The 20,990-nt window shown below is 38.2% G+C and overlaps 1 protein-coding gene and 1 pseudogene across 1 annotated transcript; both read right to left on the bottom strand.

The window, feature by feature from the left end:
- Positions 1–7,886: 7,886 nt before the first annotated feature.
- LOC141660846 (uncharacterized) lies at positions 7,887–8,851 on the bottom strand (annotated as a pseudogene).
- Positions 8,852–9,522: 671 nt separating this feature from the next.
- On the bottom strand, positions 9,523–10,784 carry LOC141660845 (uncharacterized). Its single transcript, XM_074467829.1, has 2 exons — positions 10,651–10,784; positions 9,523–10,440 (listed from the first exon to the last, which is right to left on the bottom strand). The coding sequence occupies exons 1-2, from the start codon at positions 10,782–10,784 to the stop codon at positions 9,576–9,578; spliced, it is 999 nt and encodes a 332-aa protein (XP_074323930.1). The 3' UTR covers positions 9,523–9,575.
- Between the last annotated feature and the right edge of the window lie 10,206 nt (positions 10,785–20,990).

The raw sequence follows: 20,990 nt of genomic DNA, 5'->3' as shown, positions 1-20,990 counted from the left end.
AGAAAAACGGCTACCTCTCTCAAACCCCAGGATTTTATTTCGTTTTAGCGTTCTCGTGTTCTTGTCGTTCACACACCCTCCTAGCTTCAGGAGAAGTAGAATACTTATAGGCTATAGTAGGGATCGTAAATTTGTAATTTAAAATAAATTACTTAATGTATGAATCAAGGCATGTGCATTAAATACAAGTGTCAATCACTATATCCGGATTAAGAACCTAAGCAATAATAATATAATAGAATCTTAGTTCTTCTTTATTGTCAGAATAAAAGAAAGAATTATTCTACTATTTTGATCCCGTTCAATATACACAAAGTATACAAATATTATTAAATAGTAAAGATATACTATTTCTAAACAATACTTCATCCCTTCCAGTGGTTTGGCTAACACCACTTAGACTGTGAACCTTTATTATATTACATAAGGATCTTGACAATCTAATCTTCTGCTATCCCATTTGATACTAGATTGTCTACAATATATAATATACATTTAATGTGAAAACATGCATTCAAGATTCTCAAATAAATAGTATATACTTCAAACGAATAGTTCAGTATAACCCGAACAGGCTTATGGTAGCGAATTTGGGACCATATTGTAACAAAGTAAAGAAGTTGCAAATTGTGTTTATAACAACATTTTTACATGTGCAACAACGAATATAATAACATAACAATACATGAAGGTTTCCTATGGCAACATCGTTTTGTAACCTTTTTTTTGTGATAATTATTGCAGTACATGGACTTATGCAACATATTTCGAGTTAATTGCAACAAATTTTATTAACAAATTTAAAATATATGGCAACCATTTAACCGTCTACCGCAACACAAAATTTTAAAAAAAAATTGGCATGACCTTTATATTTTATTGAAAGCCACCAAATTTAATTGGTATATCCACAATACACAATCCAACAATTAATCCACACAAAGCAGTTTACCACTACTATTGTTGTTCCAACATCAACATACAAACAAAATCTAAATATATAAATACAAAAGTCTCAAGCGAAAATAACAAAATTGAAGTTTACACATGATCACAATCTTAAGTTAAACCAACATAAATAAAAAAGTGCAATAGTTAATCATCTTTAATTTTTATTTAGTCGAACTATCTTTTCATCTGCTACTTCTTCTTTACTTGTGAAAGTCACGTCTCCATCCTCGACACAAGCATGACTCCAGTAAGACTAGTCTCTATAATGTCAAAACCTGTTTATCCGTACTCCTACACAATCCTCATGTTGCTGATTGTGATGCAACTGATGGTGTGAGACTTGCATTATAAAAAACAGATCAGCCCCTAAAACAAAATAATATTGTTACCAATAAGTTAGCCTAGTAATATTAATGCAATAATCGAGCAAGAATTCCAACCTTTCAGTCGACTCCAAGAGATGGATACATAACAGCTTTCTCTGTTTCAATTGCAGGTTTCTTACATTACCGCTACTGTTGTTGTGGCGCCCTCAATCTTGGGGTTAGGAAATGAGGACTCACACACCTTTAATCTAACAATTAAATAAGCATAAACCCCGATTAACTACTAACAGGATCAACATGATAAAGTATGAGACAAGATTACAACTACCAATCATAGAATATAACTTACAACCCCAAAATACTATAAAATAAACAATATTGATTCCGGCTGAGAACTGACAGATAACCCATTGTATCTTTACAGATTTCCTTCTTGGCGCGTGCTCACTCAAAAATACCACTACCTGCTCTGGCAATCGGAAGCCCTCAACACGATAGGGACCACCAGGTACACTCTTACGAGCAGTGCGCCTAAGCCTGTCCATCTTCTTGCTTAACTTCCATGGTTAGATTAAAACAAAACATATGAGTATAAAACTCAACAAGTAACTATATAACAGTTCTACGATATCAATTCACGATATACTTTACCAAACTCAGGGCATTTTACTTTATTTATTCTAGGTGGCAGATTTCCAGCTTTTGGGTTATGGAAAGGTTTTGAAGGAACAATATGGAGCTTTTAAGGAACAAGGCTCAACGTAGGACGAAAGCCGAAATTCATCACAAATCATCAAATGATCAGAATAGATCTTTCAAAAAGTGGAAAGCAACAGTATTTCATTATATGGAATCAATCATATGATCAACAGATTTAAGAATCAGGGTTCTCGAGCTTTAAGCTTCACATTAGCATAATCAACTATTTTCAAAATAATATAAACCATTTTCATTTTCAAGAATCAATTACTGAACATAAAGTTTCAGTTCCCTTCTAAATAATCATTTAGAACCCTTGATTGGATCACTTTATCTTTCCATTTCATTATAATACGGGTGATCAGCCCGTACCGACCTCCATCCGGTCTTTAAGGTACCAATCGGCATAATTTCAGCCTTAAGTTGGACTAGCCCCGTTAGCCTCTTACCATGACTGGACTAGTCCCACTAGCCTCTTACGTCCCAATCCAATCCATCAGGAATTCGTTTGGAAAACCTTGAGTTGGAAATAAACAAAGAGGTTTTCTAAAATCCATTTTATCATTACCAAGAACATGAAATCATTCAGACTCTTTCGAGTTGAAACTCATTCTTAAGTCAGATTTTAAGAAAAACAAAGTTCAGGGAGTGATTCAAAGATAAGCAAGGAACAATTCTTAAGGATTTTGTATCAATGATAACAAGGTACTTAAGTTAGAAGGATCAACATCTGTTTAGGGATCAATAGGGTGATCAGGAAATAAGGTATCATTAAATAGGGTTCGCAAAGATAATTATAGGGATTCAGTACAATTCATGGCTTAATGAATAACTTGAACAGAAAGGACATATTATCAAAGGGTTGAATCAGTAAGCTTATCAATAACAGTTTATCAAGATCAAAGGCAGGGTATCTCAAATTAATATCAGGGTTTCACAATTAAATAGTTCAATACTCTACATGGTATGAACGACATCCTCTTTATAATCATTTACCAAGTAATCAGAGTTACTTGCCTGAATATGCTTTCCTGAAGGTTGAACTACTGCCACCTAGTATATCCTTTCATTTCCTAGCCTGAATGCCCTCACGCTCCAAATCTATAATAAAACCAAAACCTTAATCAGTTTCTCAACTCTCGTTCCCAGAACGCTCACTCAATTACGATAGCTCAACTATACTTTTGACTCGAACTATACGAGTATAGCTTATATGCACACAACACATAGCACATTCTTTGCTCATAGCCTTATATCACTTTACATAAACTCGATAAACTTTGACTATTTTCCCAAATCAAATATTTATAACTCGTACAAACACACAATGACATGCACGGCTATTACTTATAGCTTTAACCTCAATTAACTCAATTCCCTTTTTATTTTATCCATAATTCGAACCAAAAACACAATCCCACAAGCAAAATTCAAAGGTTTCACACATAAACACTCAATCATTCTATCGTTTACCAAAAATCAGATTTTTGACTTTGAATTTCTTTGGCCTATTCGGCCTTAACCACAATCACAATCAAACCAAAACATGCATTAACAATTCCTCTTTTAAATAAACATGCAATCTTATTACTTTCTAGTTAAACCTTAATTATACCAAAATCAAGTCACAAAAATCAATTCTTCTTTTTTATTAACACAAGGTCGAACCAAAACCTTCACCATGCATTCCCAAATTTTGCATCCAAACAAATGTACAAGTCCAATTATGATAGAATCTTAGTTAACATACTTAAATCACAAAAGAACATAGCCCTTTTTGGTACATGCAAACATTAAGAAATTTTATCATCCAATTTTTACTAATTTCCAAGAATGAACATTAACAAGTCATGATCATTACTAAAAATCATTTTTGATCTTTTTAAAACCGAGATCCCATTCGGGTTTTTCCAATAATCATGCATGCAAGGATAAATTTTGACATGCAAAGTTGTATATCACATTTCCCACTTGTTTTAAACCTTAATTTAGTCATACAATTCATTAAACACCAAAACCAAGCATCACCTAGTGACTCCATCTTTAACCAATCAACATGCATTCACTTAATCATCAAATTAATCTCTTCTAATATCATTTTCATTCGGCTAAATCATGATTCACAACTCAAGAACTAAACATTGACATGCATAACTTGTTTTTCTTTAAAACTAACATGCAATCACTTTCTATGCTAAATAAGCTTGGTGTACACTAAGATCAATTCATCAAATCCAATTCCTCCTTTTAATTAGCATAAAGCCGAATTATAAACCCAACATGCAACCTTAAATTTTGATTTCCTAATCATCAAACAACTTACACACACATCAATAATCAAAACAAATCCATTTTCAATCACATACTCAAGTTTTAAAGGAAATACCAAAAACTCTTTTGATCTATTCAAAAACCAAACATGCAAGGCTTTAAAATTCAAATCAACATATCGTAAAAACTCCACCGGCTCTCCTTGGATCATAGCCGGTGGTGGTCGAACTTAAGAGAGCCCACAACGGGTCTTCTCTCGAGTTTATGACCCCAAAATCTCCTTGAATTGACTCTTATAGTTTTGTAGCAAGAAATTAATTTCCTTGAACACAACCATAGAGATCAACATCAAAACACTTACACAATACTTACATGCAATTGGAAATTGAGATGTATACCGAAAATAGAGACTAAAGAGAGTAATATCTTTGAGTTTGAGTGAGGTTTGAGTGTTGCATGCAAGAGAGAGAGATGAGAGATGGAGAGAGCCGAGAGAGAGAGTGTAGCCGAGAGAGAGTGAAGGAAAGAAAGAAAAAGAAAGAGATAAGGGGGAAATGGGGTGCACGGGAAAAGAAAGGAAAAAGGGGGGGGGGGAGAATGAATTTATACACCATCAAAGACAAGGGCAATTTAGTACATTACTAAATCCCTTTTTGGCTCATTTGATCCTTTCTTTTTATTCAAATGTACTAAAATCAATTATAAAATATATCTCTCTCGGAAAGTCGAAAATTATTGCAAATGACAATTTTAACACGTAGATCTCAAAATTAGCTTTTCAACCATTACTCATAATAGATTTTTGAGCAGACGGTTGATTTTATATGAATTTCGCAAGCTCGTCTTAATAATAATATTTTTCCACATAAAAATCAATTTAAAATGCAAAGACCACCAAATAAATCCACTCATTATTTTTAAAAAGTCTCTAGGACTACTATGAAGATAACAAAACAAATCCCATGCTTTTATCTTACTCGGATAATTTTGTAAAAATGCGCGAAGGTTAAATAAACCTTTATTTAAATCACATAATTCCTTTAAATTCATAAATATGTCACAAAACACATAGTCATGGACACAGACAAGCAATCTCACATATACAATCACATAACGACTCAGGTCTGATCATAGAATTTATTCTTCTTTAATCTTTATCCCTTTTTACGCGTATCGGGTCACGTTCAGCCTGACGGCCCGACGCTCAGCGTTTCGATTACGCTTCTCATTATCTTTATCGACCGACACGTCACTGAGGAAGAAATACTTTATTTACACATTCATTTCATTCAATCATACAAAATTCTCATTTTATATTATTTAACTCCTTATTAGGACGGGTTCCGTTCTACCTGACGGCCCGAGGACACAGCTTAACTCCTAAGCTGACTCTTTAAATTGGAACGTTTTTATTTACGCTCCTATATTCTAATATACAGAAAAGACAATTAATCAACACTTAATCACGTAATTATAATCATATCACATAAAGCATACTTTATTGACTTAATTACGTCGCAAAATTCTCAGTCGTCACAGTTGTAATATACTTTGTTGACATTAAAAGGTTTCTCTGTTTCAGTTGCAGTTTCAACAGGATGTGTATGCAATGATTGCAACAAAGAAGCTTCATTTGTATAATCCTTTTCGTTTGGGGTTCTGATTCCTGATTTAGCCAATGGCTTATGGGGTACTGGGATCAATACCTTGCTTCATCAGCTTCTTCTTCAAGCATGAGTTTCAGAAGTTCTTTATCTCATTATCCGTTCTTCCGGGTAACTGTGTTGCAATTTGAGCCCACTTGTCATTTTTTTTCAGAATACTATTATTAGTAAATAGTGGTATTCATAAATCCGCCGATAATTTAAAGGTTGATTCTTATTTATTGAATTATAATCAGTAGTAAAAGTAATAGTTGCATACTGCATAATGTATTGCCAAACCTATGGACAAGCGGGATAAACGCATATTTATTCACCTCAGTCTGCAACTTTTTCCACACCTCTGCAAACCTGCATAAACGCTATCTAAAATTGAAGTAAAAAACTCCCTACAATAACACTTTGATAAACATTATTTAAGCCTTTTGAGTTAAATACAATATCACTTACATAGCACTTCAAAATATACTATGCAAGCATTTTGAATTAACTTTTAAATTACTTTTTGTAACATTTTTTTACAAAGACACAAATAGGGACTCACCAATGCAAGTTGCTCTAGGTATTTAACACAACACAACTACATGAAATATTTGTTCATGAATGAAACTCTAAAACTACTATCGTGACAACACTCTAAAACTACTATCAGGGAAAAACTTATCAATATAATTAATAGATCTTATAAACAAGAAATTAAACTAATACTTTACAAACAAACCCCCAAACTGAAATAAAAGTACATAAAATATTATATACATCCAATCAATTTGGGTTAACAAACAACTATATGGTCCCAAATTTATTCAAAACATTTAGGGTTATAAACAAGTCTACCATCCAAAATAGCTTCGACTTAGACTTGTTTTGGGAAGAAAATTATCACAACTGAGAGCTTTCATTGTTGGAGTCTTCGATCGGATTTTCTCGATGCTTCGTAGTTTCTTGAAGGAGCAGAGCTTTTCTTTTTGGGGCTTGTTTGTATTTTGTAAGTGTTTAGTTTTCTCAATGAATTATTGTCTTGAGAATAATTTTTTATTAGATATTTTGATATCCCGGTAAAATAATTCAAAGAGCCCGCTCACTATTTTGAAAGCCCGCCCCAATTTAGGCCCAAAATTGGTACACAATAGCAATGATATACATAACTTTTGCAATAGTATCTAAATTCAATTTTATTTTAATTCAATTGTAACATTTTTGGAAAACATTGCAATTTGTATGAATTTGCCTGAAAGTTTCCATCAAAAGCAACGTTTTTTAATCAAAATTTTTAAAATCGGTTGCAATATCCAATCTATGGTGTAGTGACTCTCTTAGACGGGAATTATGGATCCTTCAGAGTTTGTTTCCATGTTGGTTTTGATATAGGTGTCCTCGTGGACGTCATTCTCAGGCCTGCTCGGCGGGCTTATTGCGTCGCCAATTTCGGGCCGTAGGGGACACGACCCACTTTGGGTCGTGCCCGTCATTGTCTGCTTGGACTATTAAAACTCATATTGGGTCGTGACCATGACGACCTATTTTGGGCCGTGGCGTCTCGGGCTTGACCAATTATCTTTAGAATATAATTAATTCAACATTAATTGTGTCTTTACAAATTACTTTTAATCCATATCAAGTACCAAGTAGTAAAACCAGCTAGACTATGAAACTCTTCGCTCTTATACAGTAAACTAACAAAGTTCTACTCTCATAAGTACTTGAGTTCATGAGTATGCTTAAAATCATACTCCCTCGGTACCAGCCAATTGTTATCGTTTGTTAGAGAGTATTCAACATGTATTTTAAGATGAATTATAAAGTATAATTTTATAATTTTTTAAAAAAATTTTTTTCACTAAAACTTAGCATCTGAATTTCTTCCATCCTTCGGCACCTCCTCCAAACTCCACACTCTTAACCCTCACTTCCCTTCCATCTCCCTCAACATATCCAACTCCTTCCTCCCATTTCATTCTTTCGAAAATCTCTAACGTCAATCCTGCACTTTCTTCTTCTCCGTCGTTCCCCGAACTCTTAAACCATATAGTGTTATCTTATCAACCACATTCTTTTCATCCCACGTAGCCTCCTTGTCTCCAACCAATACAACTTCTCTTTGAACCACTACATCAACCATTACAAATTTACAACATTGCTATAATTGTTGTGGTTGAGCTCAAATATCTGTTCCTATCTTTGCTGAAGAGTCATCTTATAAAAACATCAAAGGGCAGTACCACCTACCTACAACAACAGCCTTCGAACTCTTATTGGACAGTGGAAACTTTAAGTCAGGAAGGCGTGCACGAAGATTAGACTTAAGTCCTGCAGCCTTACCTAGATTATAGAATTTTTTTTGCGGTTTGACCTTAATGCGCCATCCAAATTTTGTCCTGAGGAAAAGCATCTTGCACCACCGATTTGGCATTAAAATCTACCCCTAGCTTTATGTTTAGCAATCTCGAATTGTTGACATGTGGGGTCAAATGGTCTTGGCTTTGCATCTTTAATATTACTGCAACAACATAAGCATGTCCTCGTCCTCTTTTCTGAACAAACATATGCCTTCCTGGGAACTTAAAAAAAAAGAAGTAAAATTCTATCATTTGTTACTATAACAAAGATAAAGATCATATTTGTTTATACACGTACCATTTATGCTTACCAATTACCATGTGGTAGAATCGCGTAAGACAAATTGCTGGATAATGGTTGATTAAGAACTGGAAAAAAGGTAATGTTATGGTGGTTTTTTCCTGATCGAGTGGTCAGCTTTTTGTTCACGGGAAAAGGTAGATCAGTAAGGTAATGATCACGGCCTTTGCACAATCCGAAGCAACTACAAATCACAGATTCTTCATCTTGGATGACTAAATAACTAGAATATGGACCTTGTGGAGGTAATGAAAGATATTCTGGATTCTTTTTATAATGAGAGATTCACCTGCTCACATACATAGTTACTCTGTTGTAATATTTCTAAGTGCTGCCTTGAACAAGACATTCTTCTATACATTCAATACAACAGCTAGCTCGAAGACTTTTTAGGATGTTTCCCTCAAATTCTATTAATTAAAATAGATCTATTCTATATATTTAGGTTTAGATTCAATTCTAATATCTAGGTTCGAATATGATCACAGAGTTCTCTGCAGTTGTAACTTTCGAATTCTGATAATGAGCCACTTGTCGTCTGAAACTGCAGATTGATAGTTAAAGAATGAAAAGTAAGCTCCCGGCCAGATTTGTATACAAATCGAGTTTTTCCTAATGAACCAATCTAGTTATTTTATTAAAAACATTTCGAGCATTTTCAACAATCAAATGGTGCATCCTCTGTTTGGCCTACGGATCTCCAGTGTCAAATTTTTACTTGATCTGGACATATTTATATTTCATAGCATTTGAATTTGAAATATCAAATTTTCTTATTTTTGAGATTAAGACCTTGTAATTTGGCTGATGCCCTTACTTAAGTGCCACACACATACTTTATTCAGAAAATTTAATAAGTTTGATTCAACCTTTAACATATTGTAAACAAAAGAGTAGTAAGATCTGATGGATTGAAAACCTAATGATTATCTAACAGAATGAAATCAAGGAAGGCCTAACAAACCAGTGCCCAAGCTAGATCAGTCAGATTAATTATTAAACATCAGATGAACCAATTAACAGAATTTCACTCCCAAATGCACTTGAGTTGGTGAGTGTGATTGAAATCATAAGTCATAACCAAACTTCCGTCCATTCTTTTCAACACAAACCTCTCCACTAAAACATTGCATCTAAACTTCCTCCATTCTTCGACACCTCCTCTAAACTCCTCCACTTTATGAACCCTGACTTGCCTTTCACCTCCACCAACCCATCCAACTCTTTCTTCCTCCCATTTCATTCTTTCGACAATCTCTGAACTCAATCCTATGCATACTTTCTTTCGGTTCCCAGATCCTTTAAACCATTTAGTTTTACAACTTCTATCAACCATGTTCTTCTCATTCCACACAGCCTTTGTGCCTCCAACGGATACAACTTCTTTTTTAACAAATGCATTAACCATTACGGTATTGCCGCTATCAGTTTTATTGTGCTCAAATATCAGCTCCCATCTTTGGTCAACTGTCATCTCATAAAACATTGACTTCTCCATCTGATCTCTTGAAGTCAACCTTCCATCTTTAATAAATATGAAAGGGCAATACCATCTCCCTACCACAACAGCTTCTGAACTCTTGTGGTTTATCGAAAAGCTCAAGTCTGGAAGACGTGCACGAAGAGTAGAGTCGAGACCCAAAGCCTCTCCTAATCTATAGTTTTTTGGAGCTTTGGTACTTATATTCCATCCTCTTGTTCTCAAAAAGGATGGAGGGAAAGCACCACCAGCCACAAATTTAGCATAAAAACTACCCTTAGTTTCATATTTAACAACCTTGAATTGCTGCAGTTTGTAATAAGGGTCAAATGGCCTTGGCTTTACATCTTTAACATGACGGCAGAAACAGCAAGTAGTCATGTCTTCTTCCTTTGAACAAGCATATGCCTTCCTGAAATAAAAAATAAATCAAACTATGTGCAAATATTTAATTTACATAACTATACAAGATCAGTTTATAGGTTTAACACGTACCCTTATGCTTTCCATGTGCATCAATCACGTAGCTAATCACATATAAGGCATCAGAATGTTCGCTTCAGCTATATTTAACTAGAGAGATTTCCTTTTGAACCAATCTATCTCATTGTGCCATCATTACCCATTAAATGATTCAAGACGAGCAGAATAATTTTTGATTGCAGAGCTGATAAATTGTTCCATTGACATCCCATTTGCACCTGGTAACCGTTCGCAGTGTATCCTATAAGATATCGAGTTCAAAAAGTTCCACATTATTGATCAGTATCTGTCTCTTGATGAACTTTCAAGAATATCTTTTTTCCTGGAAAATCTGTAAATTTGGAACAACTCTGGCCTGTTTCATTTTACCTATGAAGCACGAGTGCGGGTGCGGGGTGCGGGGGTGCGGGTGCGCGGTACGGGGTACGGCAATTCGGGAAATCTGAAAATATAGGGATTCGGGTGCGGGGGATACGGCATATATTATAATATTAAATATATTATATATAGTCCAAAATATGAAATTATTCATCATCTTTAGCTCCTAAAACCCAAAATACAATACATAAAATAACAAGAAAAACAAAAGTGATTTAATCTTCTTGAATAATCATAACTTCCATCTCCGGCTCATCGAGAGAAAGAGTAGCTATCTCAAGTTCTTCAGCCCCGTCAAGTGGATCAAAACGGTCACCTCCAACATCCCACAACCTAGTCTCCCCTTTCGTGTAATTGAAGATTACCAATTTGGAGGCTGAAGCTTGAAGAAGACCGGAAAAGATGACCGGAGATCGCTAGAGATGCTGATCGGAGAAGGTTGAAGTAGTTGATTGAAGCTTGAAGAAGGCCGCAGATGTCGCCACTCTCGTTGTTATGGATTAAAACTACTATATATAATCGCTGTATTTAATACTAAGGAACGTGAGCTCCAAGGCTCGATTTGACTGCTCTTGTGTTTCGTGACTCAATCTGCCTTAACAAGATGCCTACGTACCTTGCTGATTGCCAAGGATCAAGTCAAAAAACGTAGTTCTGATTGGTGGGGGTGAGACCCCTTATATAGATGTTGGTGGTCCTTGAATTGGACTTGGTATAGGAGACTTGGTGGACAAGCCTCTGAATTAGGATAGACTTAGGAGTCCTAGGAAGTAGGAAGCTGATTCCTTATCCTTTTAGGTCCCCTTGAGGCTAATCTCTAAGGATTTATATCCTTATCGGGACTCTTTTCAACATCTGATTTCTCCCTTATTAATTAATTACGAAATTAATTAATAATCAGGGCTTTTGGGCCTTTTTTATTCCACCAGGCCTGATCTGGTCCATCAGGCTTAACCTTTCTGGTCTGAATATCATATATCTTTTTATTGGGCCTAGCAGCCCACAGTTTGTACAATTAATGCAGTATTTAATTATACAATCATAATTTATTTATCCCTATCATTTGCCCCCCAACTTTTGGGAAACATTGATTAGGTTTCGCAGAAGTTAAGTCTATTCGTTCCCTTACAGGGTTTCGTTTTTGCGTAAAGTGTGGAGCGACCTACACATTCACAATGAATCTTCCTTTTATTCAGAAATTATCTTAATTTCCAGGAATTTTTCCCTAATTTTCTGGGATTTATCCTTAATTTCTGGATTTTTCCCTAATTTTCTGGGATTTATCCTTAATTTCTGGATTTTTTCCCTAACTTCCCGGGATTTATCCTTAATTTCTGGATTTTTTCCTAATTTTCTGGGATTTATCCTTAATTTCTGGGATTTATCCTAATTTTCTGGATTTTTCCCTAATTTTCTGGGATTTATCCTTAATTTCTGGATTTTTTCCCTAATTTCCCGGGATTTATCCTTAATTTCTGGATTTTTCCCTAATTTTCTGGGATTTATCCTTAATTTCTGGATTTTTCCCTAATTTCTGGATTTTTCCCTTAATTTCTGGATTTTTCCCTTAATTTCTGGGATTTATCCTAATTTTCTGGATTTTTCCCTTAATTTCTGGGATTTATCCTTAATTTCTGGATTTTTCCCTTAATTTCTGGGATTTATCCTAATTTTCTGGATTTTTTTTCCCTTAATTTCTGGGATTTATCCTTAATTTCTGGATTTTTCCCTTAATTTCTGGGATTTATCCTAATTTTCTGGATTTTTTTTCCTAATTTTCCGGGATTTATCCTTAATTTCTGGATTTTTCCCTTAATTTCTGGGATTTATCCTAATTTTCTGGATTTTTTTCCCTTAATTTCTGGGATTTATCCTTAATTTCTGGATTTTTCCCTTAATTTCTGGATTTTTCCCTTAATTTCTGGGATTTATCCTTAATTTCTGGATTTTTCCCTTAATTTCTGGGATTTATCCTAATTTTCTGGATTTTTCCCTTAATTTCTGGAAATATTAATATTTTTCAGAAATTATTTAAGGAATTTCCTTATTTTTTTTGTGATTTTTCAGGATTTTTCTTCCTTTTCTTTTTCTTCCTTTTTTCTCTCTCTTCTCTTTTTTTTTTTTTTTTATACAATTTTCGACCAGAAATCCATTCGACCAGGATCCTGGTCGAATTAGCCTTTGTCGTGCCTTGGTCGAAGGGAATTCGAGGAGGGTACATTCGACCTCACTTCCTGGTCGAATTTCGACCAGGATTTTTGCTTTGTATTTTATTTTATTTTATTTTATTTTATTTTATTTTATTTTTTTTTTTGAGCAGAAATCTTCGACTAGGAATTTTTGTCCCTTTCGGTCAGGATTCCTGTGTTTCTGACCGAATTAACCACCTTTCTTTGCCTTGGTCGAAGCTATTTCGGGCAGGAGTGTTTCGAGCAGAAGTCCTGGTCGAATTTCGGCCAGGATTTTTCCTACACCCTTGTTCTTTTTTCGAGCAGGAAAGTTTCGGTCAGGATGTTGGGTCAGAATTCTATATTTTGACCGAATTAGCCATCATTTGATGCCTTGGTCGAAGGATTTTCGGGCAGGATCCATTCGACCAGGATCTTGCCTTGCTTTCTGGTCGAAAGTTCTTCTGTTTTATTCATTCTCGATCAGAATTCTGACCATTTCGGTCAGGAACTAATATTTTGACCGATTTAAGCACCATTTCGTGCCTTGATCGAAGCAATTTCGACCTCCTGTATTTCGACCAGGATTTCCCCATGATTCCTGGTCGAATTGGGTCATATTCCTGATCTTTTTATCCATTTCTCCCTGGACTTTATTTTTGGGCCACCTTCACTTAGTTGGGCCTTCATTCTTTAGGCCCATTATGACTGGATTTTGGGTTATGGGCTGTTAACCTTAAATATCTGGGCCCTTTTCTGGGCTTTTTAAACACTTGGGCCCTTAGCTGGGCTTTATTTTTTCAAGGTTTTTGGTCTTGATAAATATTTTTGACCGAATTAACCTCCTTTTCTAGCCTTGGTCGAAGCCTTTTCGATCTCAACTAATTCGACGATGAATACAACATGAAACCTGATCGAATTGGGTCTGGGATTTGGGATATATTACTTTCTGTGACTCCATATATTTGATTTGGGCCCTAAGTCTGGGCTGGATTTTTTCCAATCTCAAATTTGAGCCTAAGATTTGGGCCTGAATTCTTTTATGGGTACTTTATTTTTGACCCTGGGCCTTTTCCAAACCAGGCCTTCACCTTGGGCCTTCCCCTTTTTTGACTGGCTTTTTGTATTAGGCCCCTTACTTTTAACTGGGCTTCTTTGGTCCACCCTAAATTGGTCTTTAATTTGGGGCCATTTAATTTTCTGCTAATTGGGCCCTTTTCTGGGCTTACCTCTTATTGGTTTGATCTTTGCCCTAAACCTGGGCTAGATTTATGAAACCTTGTATTGGGTTTCAACTTGGGCCCTTCTGGGCTTTGATCTTTAATTGGGCACTTAGTATTGACCCTGGGCTTGATTTATTGATCCCTATACTGGGTTTTTTTCTAATTCAAGTAGGATTAGGCCTTATTTTTGGGCCTTCATTTATCCAAATCCTTTTTGGATTTGGGACTTATTTCTGGTTTTTGAAGATAATACTCATATATATTTTCTTCCAGTTTTTGGACCTCGGGTGCTGGGCTTTGAATATTTGGGGCCCTTATCTGGGCTTGACATACTTCCAGGCCCAACAAGTTTTAACCTTTTTTTTTTTGAATTGGGCCTTTTTATTGCCATGCATCTAATTTAATTGCCATGCCATAGAGATTCAAACATATTTCGAAAAATTCTCTGAGCTTCAAAAATTGTTTGGGATTCATCCCTTACACAAGTCTTAATAAACTTCATAATAAGACATATAAATCCTAAGCAAAGCTTCAAGGTGCTTTTCAACCTACTCTCCATCATGACAAGTGAGAATCGTATCCAACTGCCCTACACATAGTAAACCTTCAGGTTTTGTGCATGCCAAGTTCTCGGGACTTCAAAACCATCCATAGTCTCCAGCTTGTAGGTTCCTCTACCCTGAACACTCTTGACTCTGTACGGCCCTTCCCAATTCGGGGCAAGCTTCCCTTTTTGTCCTACACCAGATGCTTCTATCTTCCTCAAGATTAGATCGCCTTGTTTAAAAAACCTTTCTTTAACCCTTAGGTTGTAGTAGAATGAAGCTTTTTTCTGATATTCTACTATCTTTGCATGTGCTTTATCTCGCACTTCATCAATTAAATCCAGGGCTAGTCTCTGCCCTTCCTCATTTTCTTTCTCATCGAAAGCCTGAATCCTTGGAGAGGAATGTGATATCTCCACGGGAACTACTGCTTCCGCCCCATATGCCAACATGAAAGGAGTTGCATCTGTCGTGACTCTACAAGTAGTCCTGTAGGCCCATAATATTGGAAGTATCTCATCTACCCAATTATTTCTTGACTTCTCGATCCTCTTCTTTAGTCCATCCAGGATTATCCGATTTGCTACCTCCGCTTGCCCATTGGCTTGCGGGTGAGCCACAGAGGTGAACCGTAACTCAATTTCATTTTCTTCGCAATACTTCTTGAATTCCTCGTTGTTGAATTGTGTTCCATTGTCAGTGACGAGGATACGGGGAATTCCATATCGGCACATAATGTTTTCCCACAGGAATTGTGCAACCTGCTTAGTTGTGATTTTGGCCAAAGGTTTGGCTTCGATCCACTTGGTGAAATAATCAATGGCTACAATCAGAAACTTCCTTTGTGCTGTGGCCATAGGAAAAGGCCCTAGAATATCCATCCCCCACATAGCAAAGGGAATAGGTGAGTTGATAGAGGTCAGCATCTCGGGGGGTTGTCTGGCGACTGGTGCATGCTTCTGACAACGATCACACTTCTTTACATATTCTTTGGCATCAACCATCATTTCTGGCCAATAGAAGCCTAAACGAGTTATCTTATGAGCCAAGGCCCTGCCCCCCAAGTGTTGCCCACAAATACCTCCATGCACTTCCTCAAGAGCTAAGCGTGCCTCATCGGGCCTGAGACACCTCAAGTAAGGAACCACGAAAGATCTTTTATATAGAATCCCATCTATCAAAGAGTACCTTAGTGCTCGAACAGTTAACTTCCGTGCCTCAATTGTATCGCTTGGCAACCAACCGGTCTGAATGTGAGCCTTGATGGGATCAATCCATGACGTCCCCAAGCCTACGGGAGCCACAAGCTTAATATCTATGCTTCGTGTCTTCAAAACACGGAAGTACACACTTCCTGAACTTTCTTCAATCTCAGATGAAGCAAACTTTGATAGCGCATCTGCTTTAGCATTTTCTTCCCTTGGAATGTGTTCAACATGGCATTCATTAAATTGGGTCATCACAGCCCTTACTAGGCGAACATACTTTGCCATCGTATCATCCCTTGCTTCAAATTCTCCCTTTACCTGGGATATGATCAACTTCGAGTCTCCACGGACCTTTAAGTTTTTGACTCTAAGTGTCCCAGCTAGACCAAGGCCAGCAATCAGGGCTTCATACTCTGCCTCATTGTTTGTGGTTGGGAAGTCTAGCTTCATGGCATACTCAATTAAGAATCCATCAGGGCTTTGCAAAACCAACCCTGCTCCACTGGAATTTGTTTTTGATGCTCCATCAAAATAGAGAACCCAATATTCTTTCTCCTTGTCCCCATTGTCGACTCCCTTGTCTTGAGGTGTGGTATCTTCCTGCCCCCCGACTTCTTGGTTGGGTATGGTACATTCCACCACGAAGTCAGCTAGTGCCTGGGCTTTTATGGCCATACGTGGCTTATACTTGAGATCGAACTCTCCCAATTCTATTGCCCACTTAATCAGTCTCCCACTTGCCTTGGGACTGTGAATGATATTTCTCAGTGGCTGATTTGTTAGCACTTCAATTTGGTGAGCTTGAAAATAAGGACGCAGCTTTCTTGAAGCCATTACCAAGGCTAAAGCGAATTTCTCAATGGCTGAATAATTCAACTCAGCACCATGCAAAATTTTGCTGACATAGTATACGGGTTTCTGGACTTTTAGTTCCTCCTTAACCAACACCGCGCTCAAGGCGCTTTCTGAAACAGCCAAGTACAAGAATAAAACTTCACCCAGAACTGGCTTGGCCAACAACGGGGCCTGGCCCATATACTTCTTTAACTCTTCAAATGCCTTCTGATTTTCCTCACTCCATACAAAGTCTTTAATGTTCTTTAATGACTTGAAGAATGACAAGCACTTGTCTCCTGACTTGGAGATGAATCGTCCTAGCGCAGCAACCCTTCCTGTGAGTTTCTGAACATCCTTGACAGTTTTTGGGGGTTCCATGTCCAGGATTGCCTTTATTTTATCGGGGTTAGCCTCGATTCCCCTCTTTGAGACCATCAATCCCAAGAATTTTCCAGATCCTACTCCGAAAGCACACTTCGTGGGATTCAACATCATCTTGTGATACCTCAGGACCTCAAAAGCTTCCCTCAAATGGGTTATATGATCAGTCTTTACTAGACTCTTGACTAGCATGTCATCAACATAGACTTCCATAGTCTTCCCAATAAGATCCTTAAAAATTTTATTCACTAACCTTTGATAGGTGGCTCCTGCATTCTTGAGACCAAACGCCATAACAAGATAACAATAAACGCCAAAGTCAGTGATAAATGATACCTTTGGAACGTCATCCTTATGCATTTTGATCTGGTTGTATCCGCTAAACCCATCCATGAAACTCAGCATCTCATGTCCAGCGGTGGCATCAATCAAAGTATCAATTCTAGGCAGCGGAAAACAGTCTTTGGGGCATGCATCATTCAGATCGGTGAAGTCTATACACATCCTCCACTTTCCATTAGCCTTCTTCACCATTACAGGGTTTGCTAACCACTCCGGAAATTGAATCTCCTCAATGAAACCAGCCTCTAAGAGCTTTTCCACTTCCTGCTTTATAGCCTCTTGTCTTTCCGGGGCAAAATTTCTTTTCTTTTGTTTCACTGTCTTCCGGCTTGGATCCACGTTTAACTTGTGGGTAATTAACTCCGGGTCTATGCCTGGCATATCAGCTGCTGACCATGCAAACACATCACTATTTTCTTGCAAAAATTTCACTAACTTCCCTCTAAGGGGCTCCTCTAATGTAGCTCCAATGAAAGTCATCCTCTCAGGACTCTTGGGATCTAAAGGAACCGAAACCAATTCTTCTGCTGGCCTTCCTCTATTCTCATCATTTTCTCGAACATCCATATCTTCAATAGGAAGAACCTGCCCCCCGACTCCATCTGCCCTCAAAGAGGCCACATAACAGCTTCTAGCCATTTTTTGATCTCCTCTCTCTTCTCCAATCCCGTTTCGGGTGGGAAACTTCATGACTGAATGGTAGGAAGAGGGGACTGCCTTGAAGGCATGTATCCCTGTTCTCCCCATGATAGCATTATAAGTTGAACTAGCCTTTACCACCACAAAATCCAGCATCTGCGTTGCTTGCCTTGGCTCCGTACCTATGGTGGTTGGCAATTTAATTATCCCTTCCACAGGACATTCTACTCCAGCAAATCCATATATCGGCATGTCGGTTGGTGTCAACTGGGAGTCGTTATACCCCATCCTTAGAAAGGTGTCGTGGAGCAAGATATCCACAGAAGCACCATTATCCACAAGGACCCTCTTAACCGGGCTATTTCCTATTATCGGCGTTATGACCAGTGGGTCGTCATGGGGAAACTTCACACCCTCTAGGTCGGAATCATCAAAAGCCAATGTTACTTCTGTCCTGGCCCTCTTCGGGGCTTCTCCAACAATATGCATAACCTCTCTAGTATATGCCTTTCTGGAATTTTTGGACAATCCCGCAGCAGTTGGACCTCCAAAGATCGTGTTTATCACAGGCCCTCGAGGTCTCGGCCCTCCATAAATGGTGTTTATAACTGGTCCTCTAGGTTGGGGGTTTCGCCCCTGATCGTCTTGGTCCCTCCTACGATCTTCAAAGTTCTTCCTTCCATTATTATTTCTGTCCCCTCCATCTCCAGTATACTTGTTCAATCTTCCTTTTCGAATCAAAAACTCAATTTCATCTTTCAATTGCCTACACTCATCGGTGTCATGGCCAACATCTTTGTGAAACCTGCAATACTTGCTCTTATCTAGCTTGGCTGGATCGGCCTTCAAGGGCTTAGGCCAACGAACATCTCGATCTTTCTCGATCTCCATCAATATCTGGCTTCTGGGAGCATTCAGCTTAGCGTATTCGGTGAACTTTTGCCCAGGTCCTCCCTTCTTGGGGGTTGAATCAGGGTTTTGTTCGGTTTTAGGATACTTATCCTTAGCGATATACTCCAGATCAGTTTTCCGCTTCTTGCCTCCAGTGGGCTCATTACTTACTACGGTCTTCCTCATGCTTTCTTCAACCTTGATATACTTCCCTGCCCTCTCTTGGAGCTGCAACATATTTTCAGGGGGACGTTTGGCCAAGGACATCTTGAAAAACTCATCCCTAGTTCCTTGTTGCAGTGCTATCATAGCTACCTTATCATCAAGGTCTGGGACTTTTAAAGCCTCCTTTGTAAAACGATTCAGGTAATCTCTCAAGGATTCCTTAGCTTCTTGCACAATACTCATAAGAGATGCTGAACTTTTCTCATGGACTTTTCCACTGATGAACTGCTTAATAAAAGCCTGACTTAACTCTCTGAACGATCCAATAGAGTTTGGGGGTAGGCGACTGTACCATCTTTGAGCCATACCCGACAGGGTTTGAGGAAAGGCCCGACATTTTATAGCATCATTCACGGGTTGCAGCAGCAGTGCATTAGAGAATGTCCTAACATGATTAGCGGGGTCTCCCGTGCCATCATAGGCTTTGATAGTGGGCATCTTGAATTTCCTTGAGATATGGGCATTCATTATCTCTTCTGTGAAGGGTGGAGTTGGATCATCAGGATCTCCAAGGGGAAGGAGATTGCTTGGATCAGTTCTTGGGACAGCAGCCCTTCTTCTTACCGGACCATCCAGGTCTATGATAGGAGGAGGATTTCTCCCCCTAGGTGGTATGTGGATTCTGGTGGCTTGGTGAGCCTCCAAGTCACGCCTCAGCCTTTGGATTTCAGCCTCATGAGCCCTGATCTTTTCCTGCACTTCTTGGGGATTCGCCCCTGGGGTGCTTTGGGGGCGTTGCCTTCCATCGGCCATTGGCTCTTTTCCAGGACGCCTCCTTCTTGGGGCCACTTCATCATCCGAAGATTCGGAGTCTCTCTCAGTGTATGGACCAGAAAATTCCCGATCCTCAGGGATAGGATCCAAACCTCGTATATAGGGGGCGACCGCCCTCGTGCTTCACTTCGCCCAGCATATCCGCTTCCTCCAACCTCAGGGTGAAGGGGCATCCCATAAGGGGGGTTAGTAGTAACAACAGTTGAATATTCATACCCGACGGGTCGAGAATTCACAGGTATATGTACTTGTTGAACTTGAGGATTCGTACCTTGAATAGTCGGGGGAGTTGTCCCTTGTGGCTGAGGTTGAGTTGCCCCTGTCTGGGCTTCCCCCTGAGTAGATGCATAAGTTGAATGGGGAGGAACCTCCACGGTTGATGAAATCACCTGGGTTGTCCCTGATGGTGTTCCCTCCTCCAGAGTGCTGGTTGTTCTCCGTGTTCTCGCCATGGTTGTTGTTCCGTTTTTCCCACAGACGGCGCCAAATGTTATGGATTAAAACTACTATATATAATCGCTGTATTTAATACTAAGGAACGTGAGCTCCAAGGCTCGATTTGACTGCTCTTGTGTTTCGTGACTCAATCTGCCTTAACAAGATGCCTACGTACCTTGCTGATTGCCAAGGATCAAGTCAAAAAACGTAGTTCTGATTGGTGGGGGTGAGACCCCTTATATAGATGTTGGTGGTCCTTGAATTGGACTTGGTATAGGAGACTTGGTGGACAAGCCTCTGAATTAGGATAGACTTAGGAGTCCTAGGAAGTAGGAAGCTGATTCCTTATCCTTTTAGGTCCCCTTGAGGCTAATCTCTAAGGATTTATATCCTTATCGGGACTCTTTTCAACATCTGATTTCTCCCTTAT

This window comes from Apium graveolens, chromosome 5 (assembly GCF_009905375.1).
Source record: "Apium graveolens cultivar Ventura chromosome 5, ASM990537v1, whole genome shotgun sequence".
Lineage (NCBI taxonomy): Eukaryota > Viridiplantae > Streptophyta > Magnoliopsida > Apiales > Apiaceae > Apium > Apium graveolens.
The sequence above is the reverse complement of the archived record's forward strand: the minus strand, read 5'-3'. Positions and strand labels throughout refer to the sequence as shown.

What these genes read in the sequence shown, in the direction of transcription:
- LOC141660845 (XM_074467829.1), bottom strand. Translation starts at nt 10,784, where the DNA reads ATGTGGAACTTTTTGAACTCGATATCTTATAGGATACACTGCGAACGG. An exon ending in CGTCTTGAATCATTTAATGG is followed by an intron (nt 10,441 to 10,650) that starts GTAATGATGGCA and finishes TTTTTATTTCAG; the next exon opens with GAAGGCATATGCTTGTTCAA.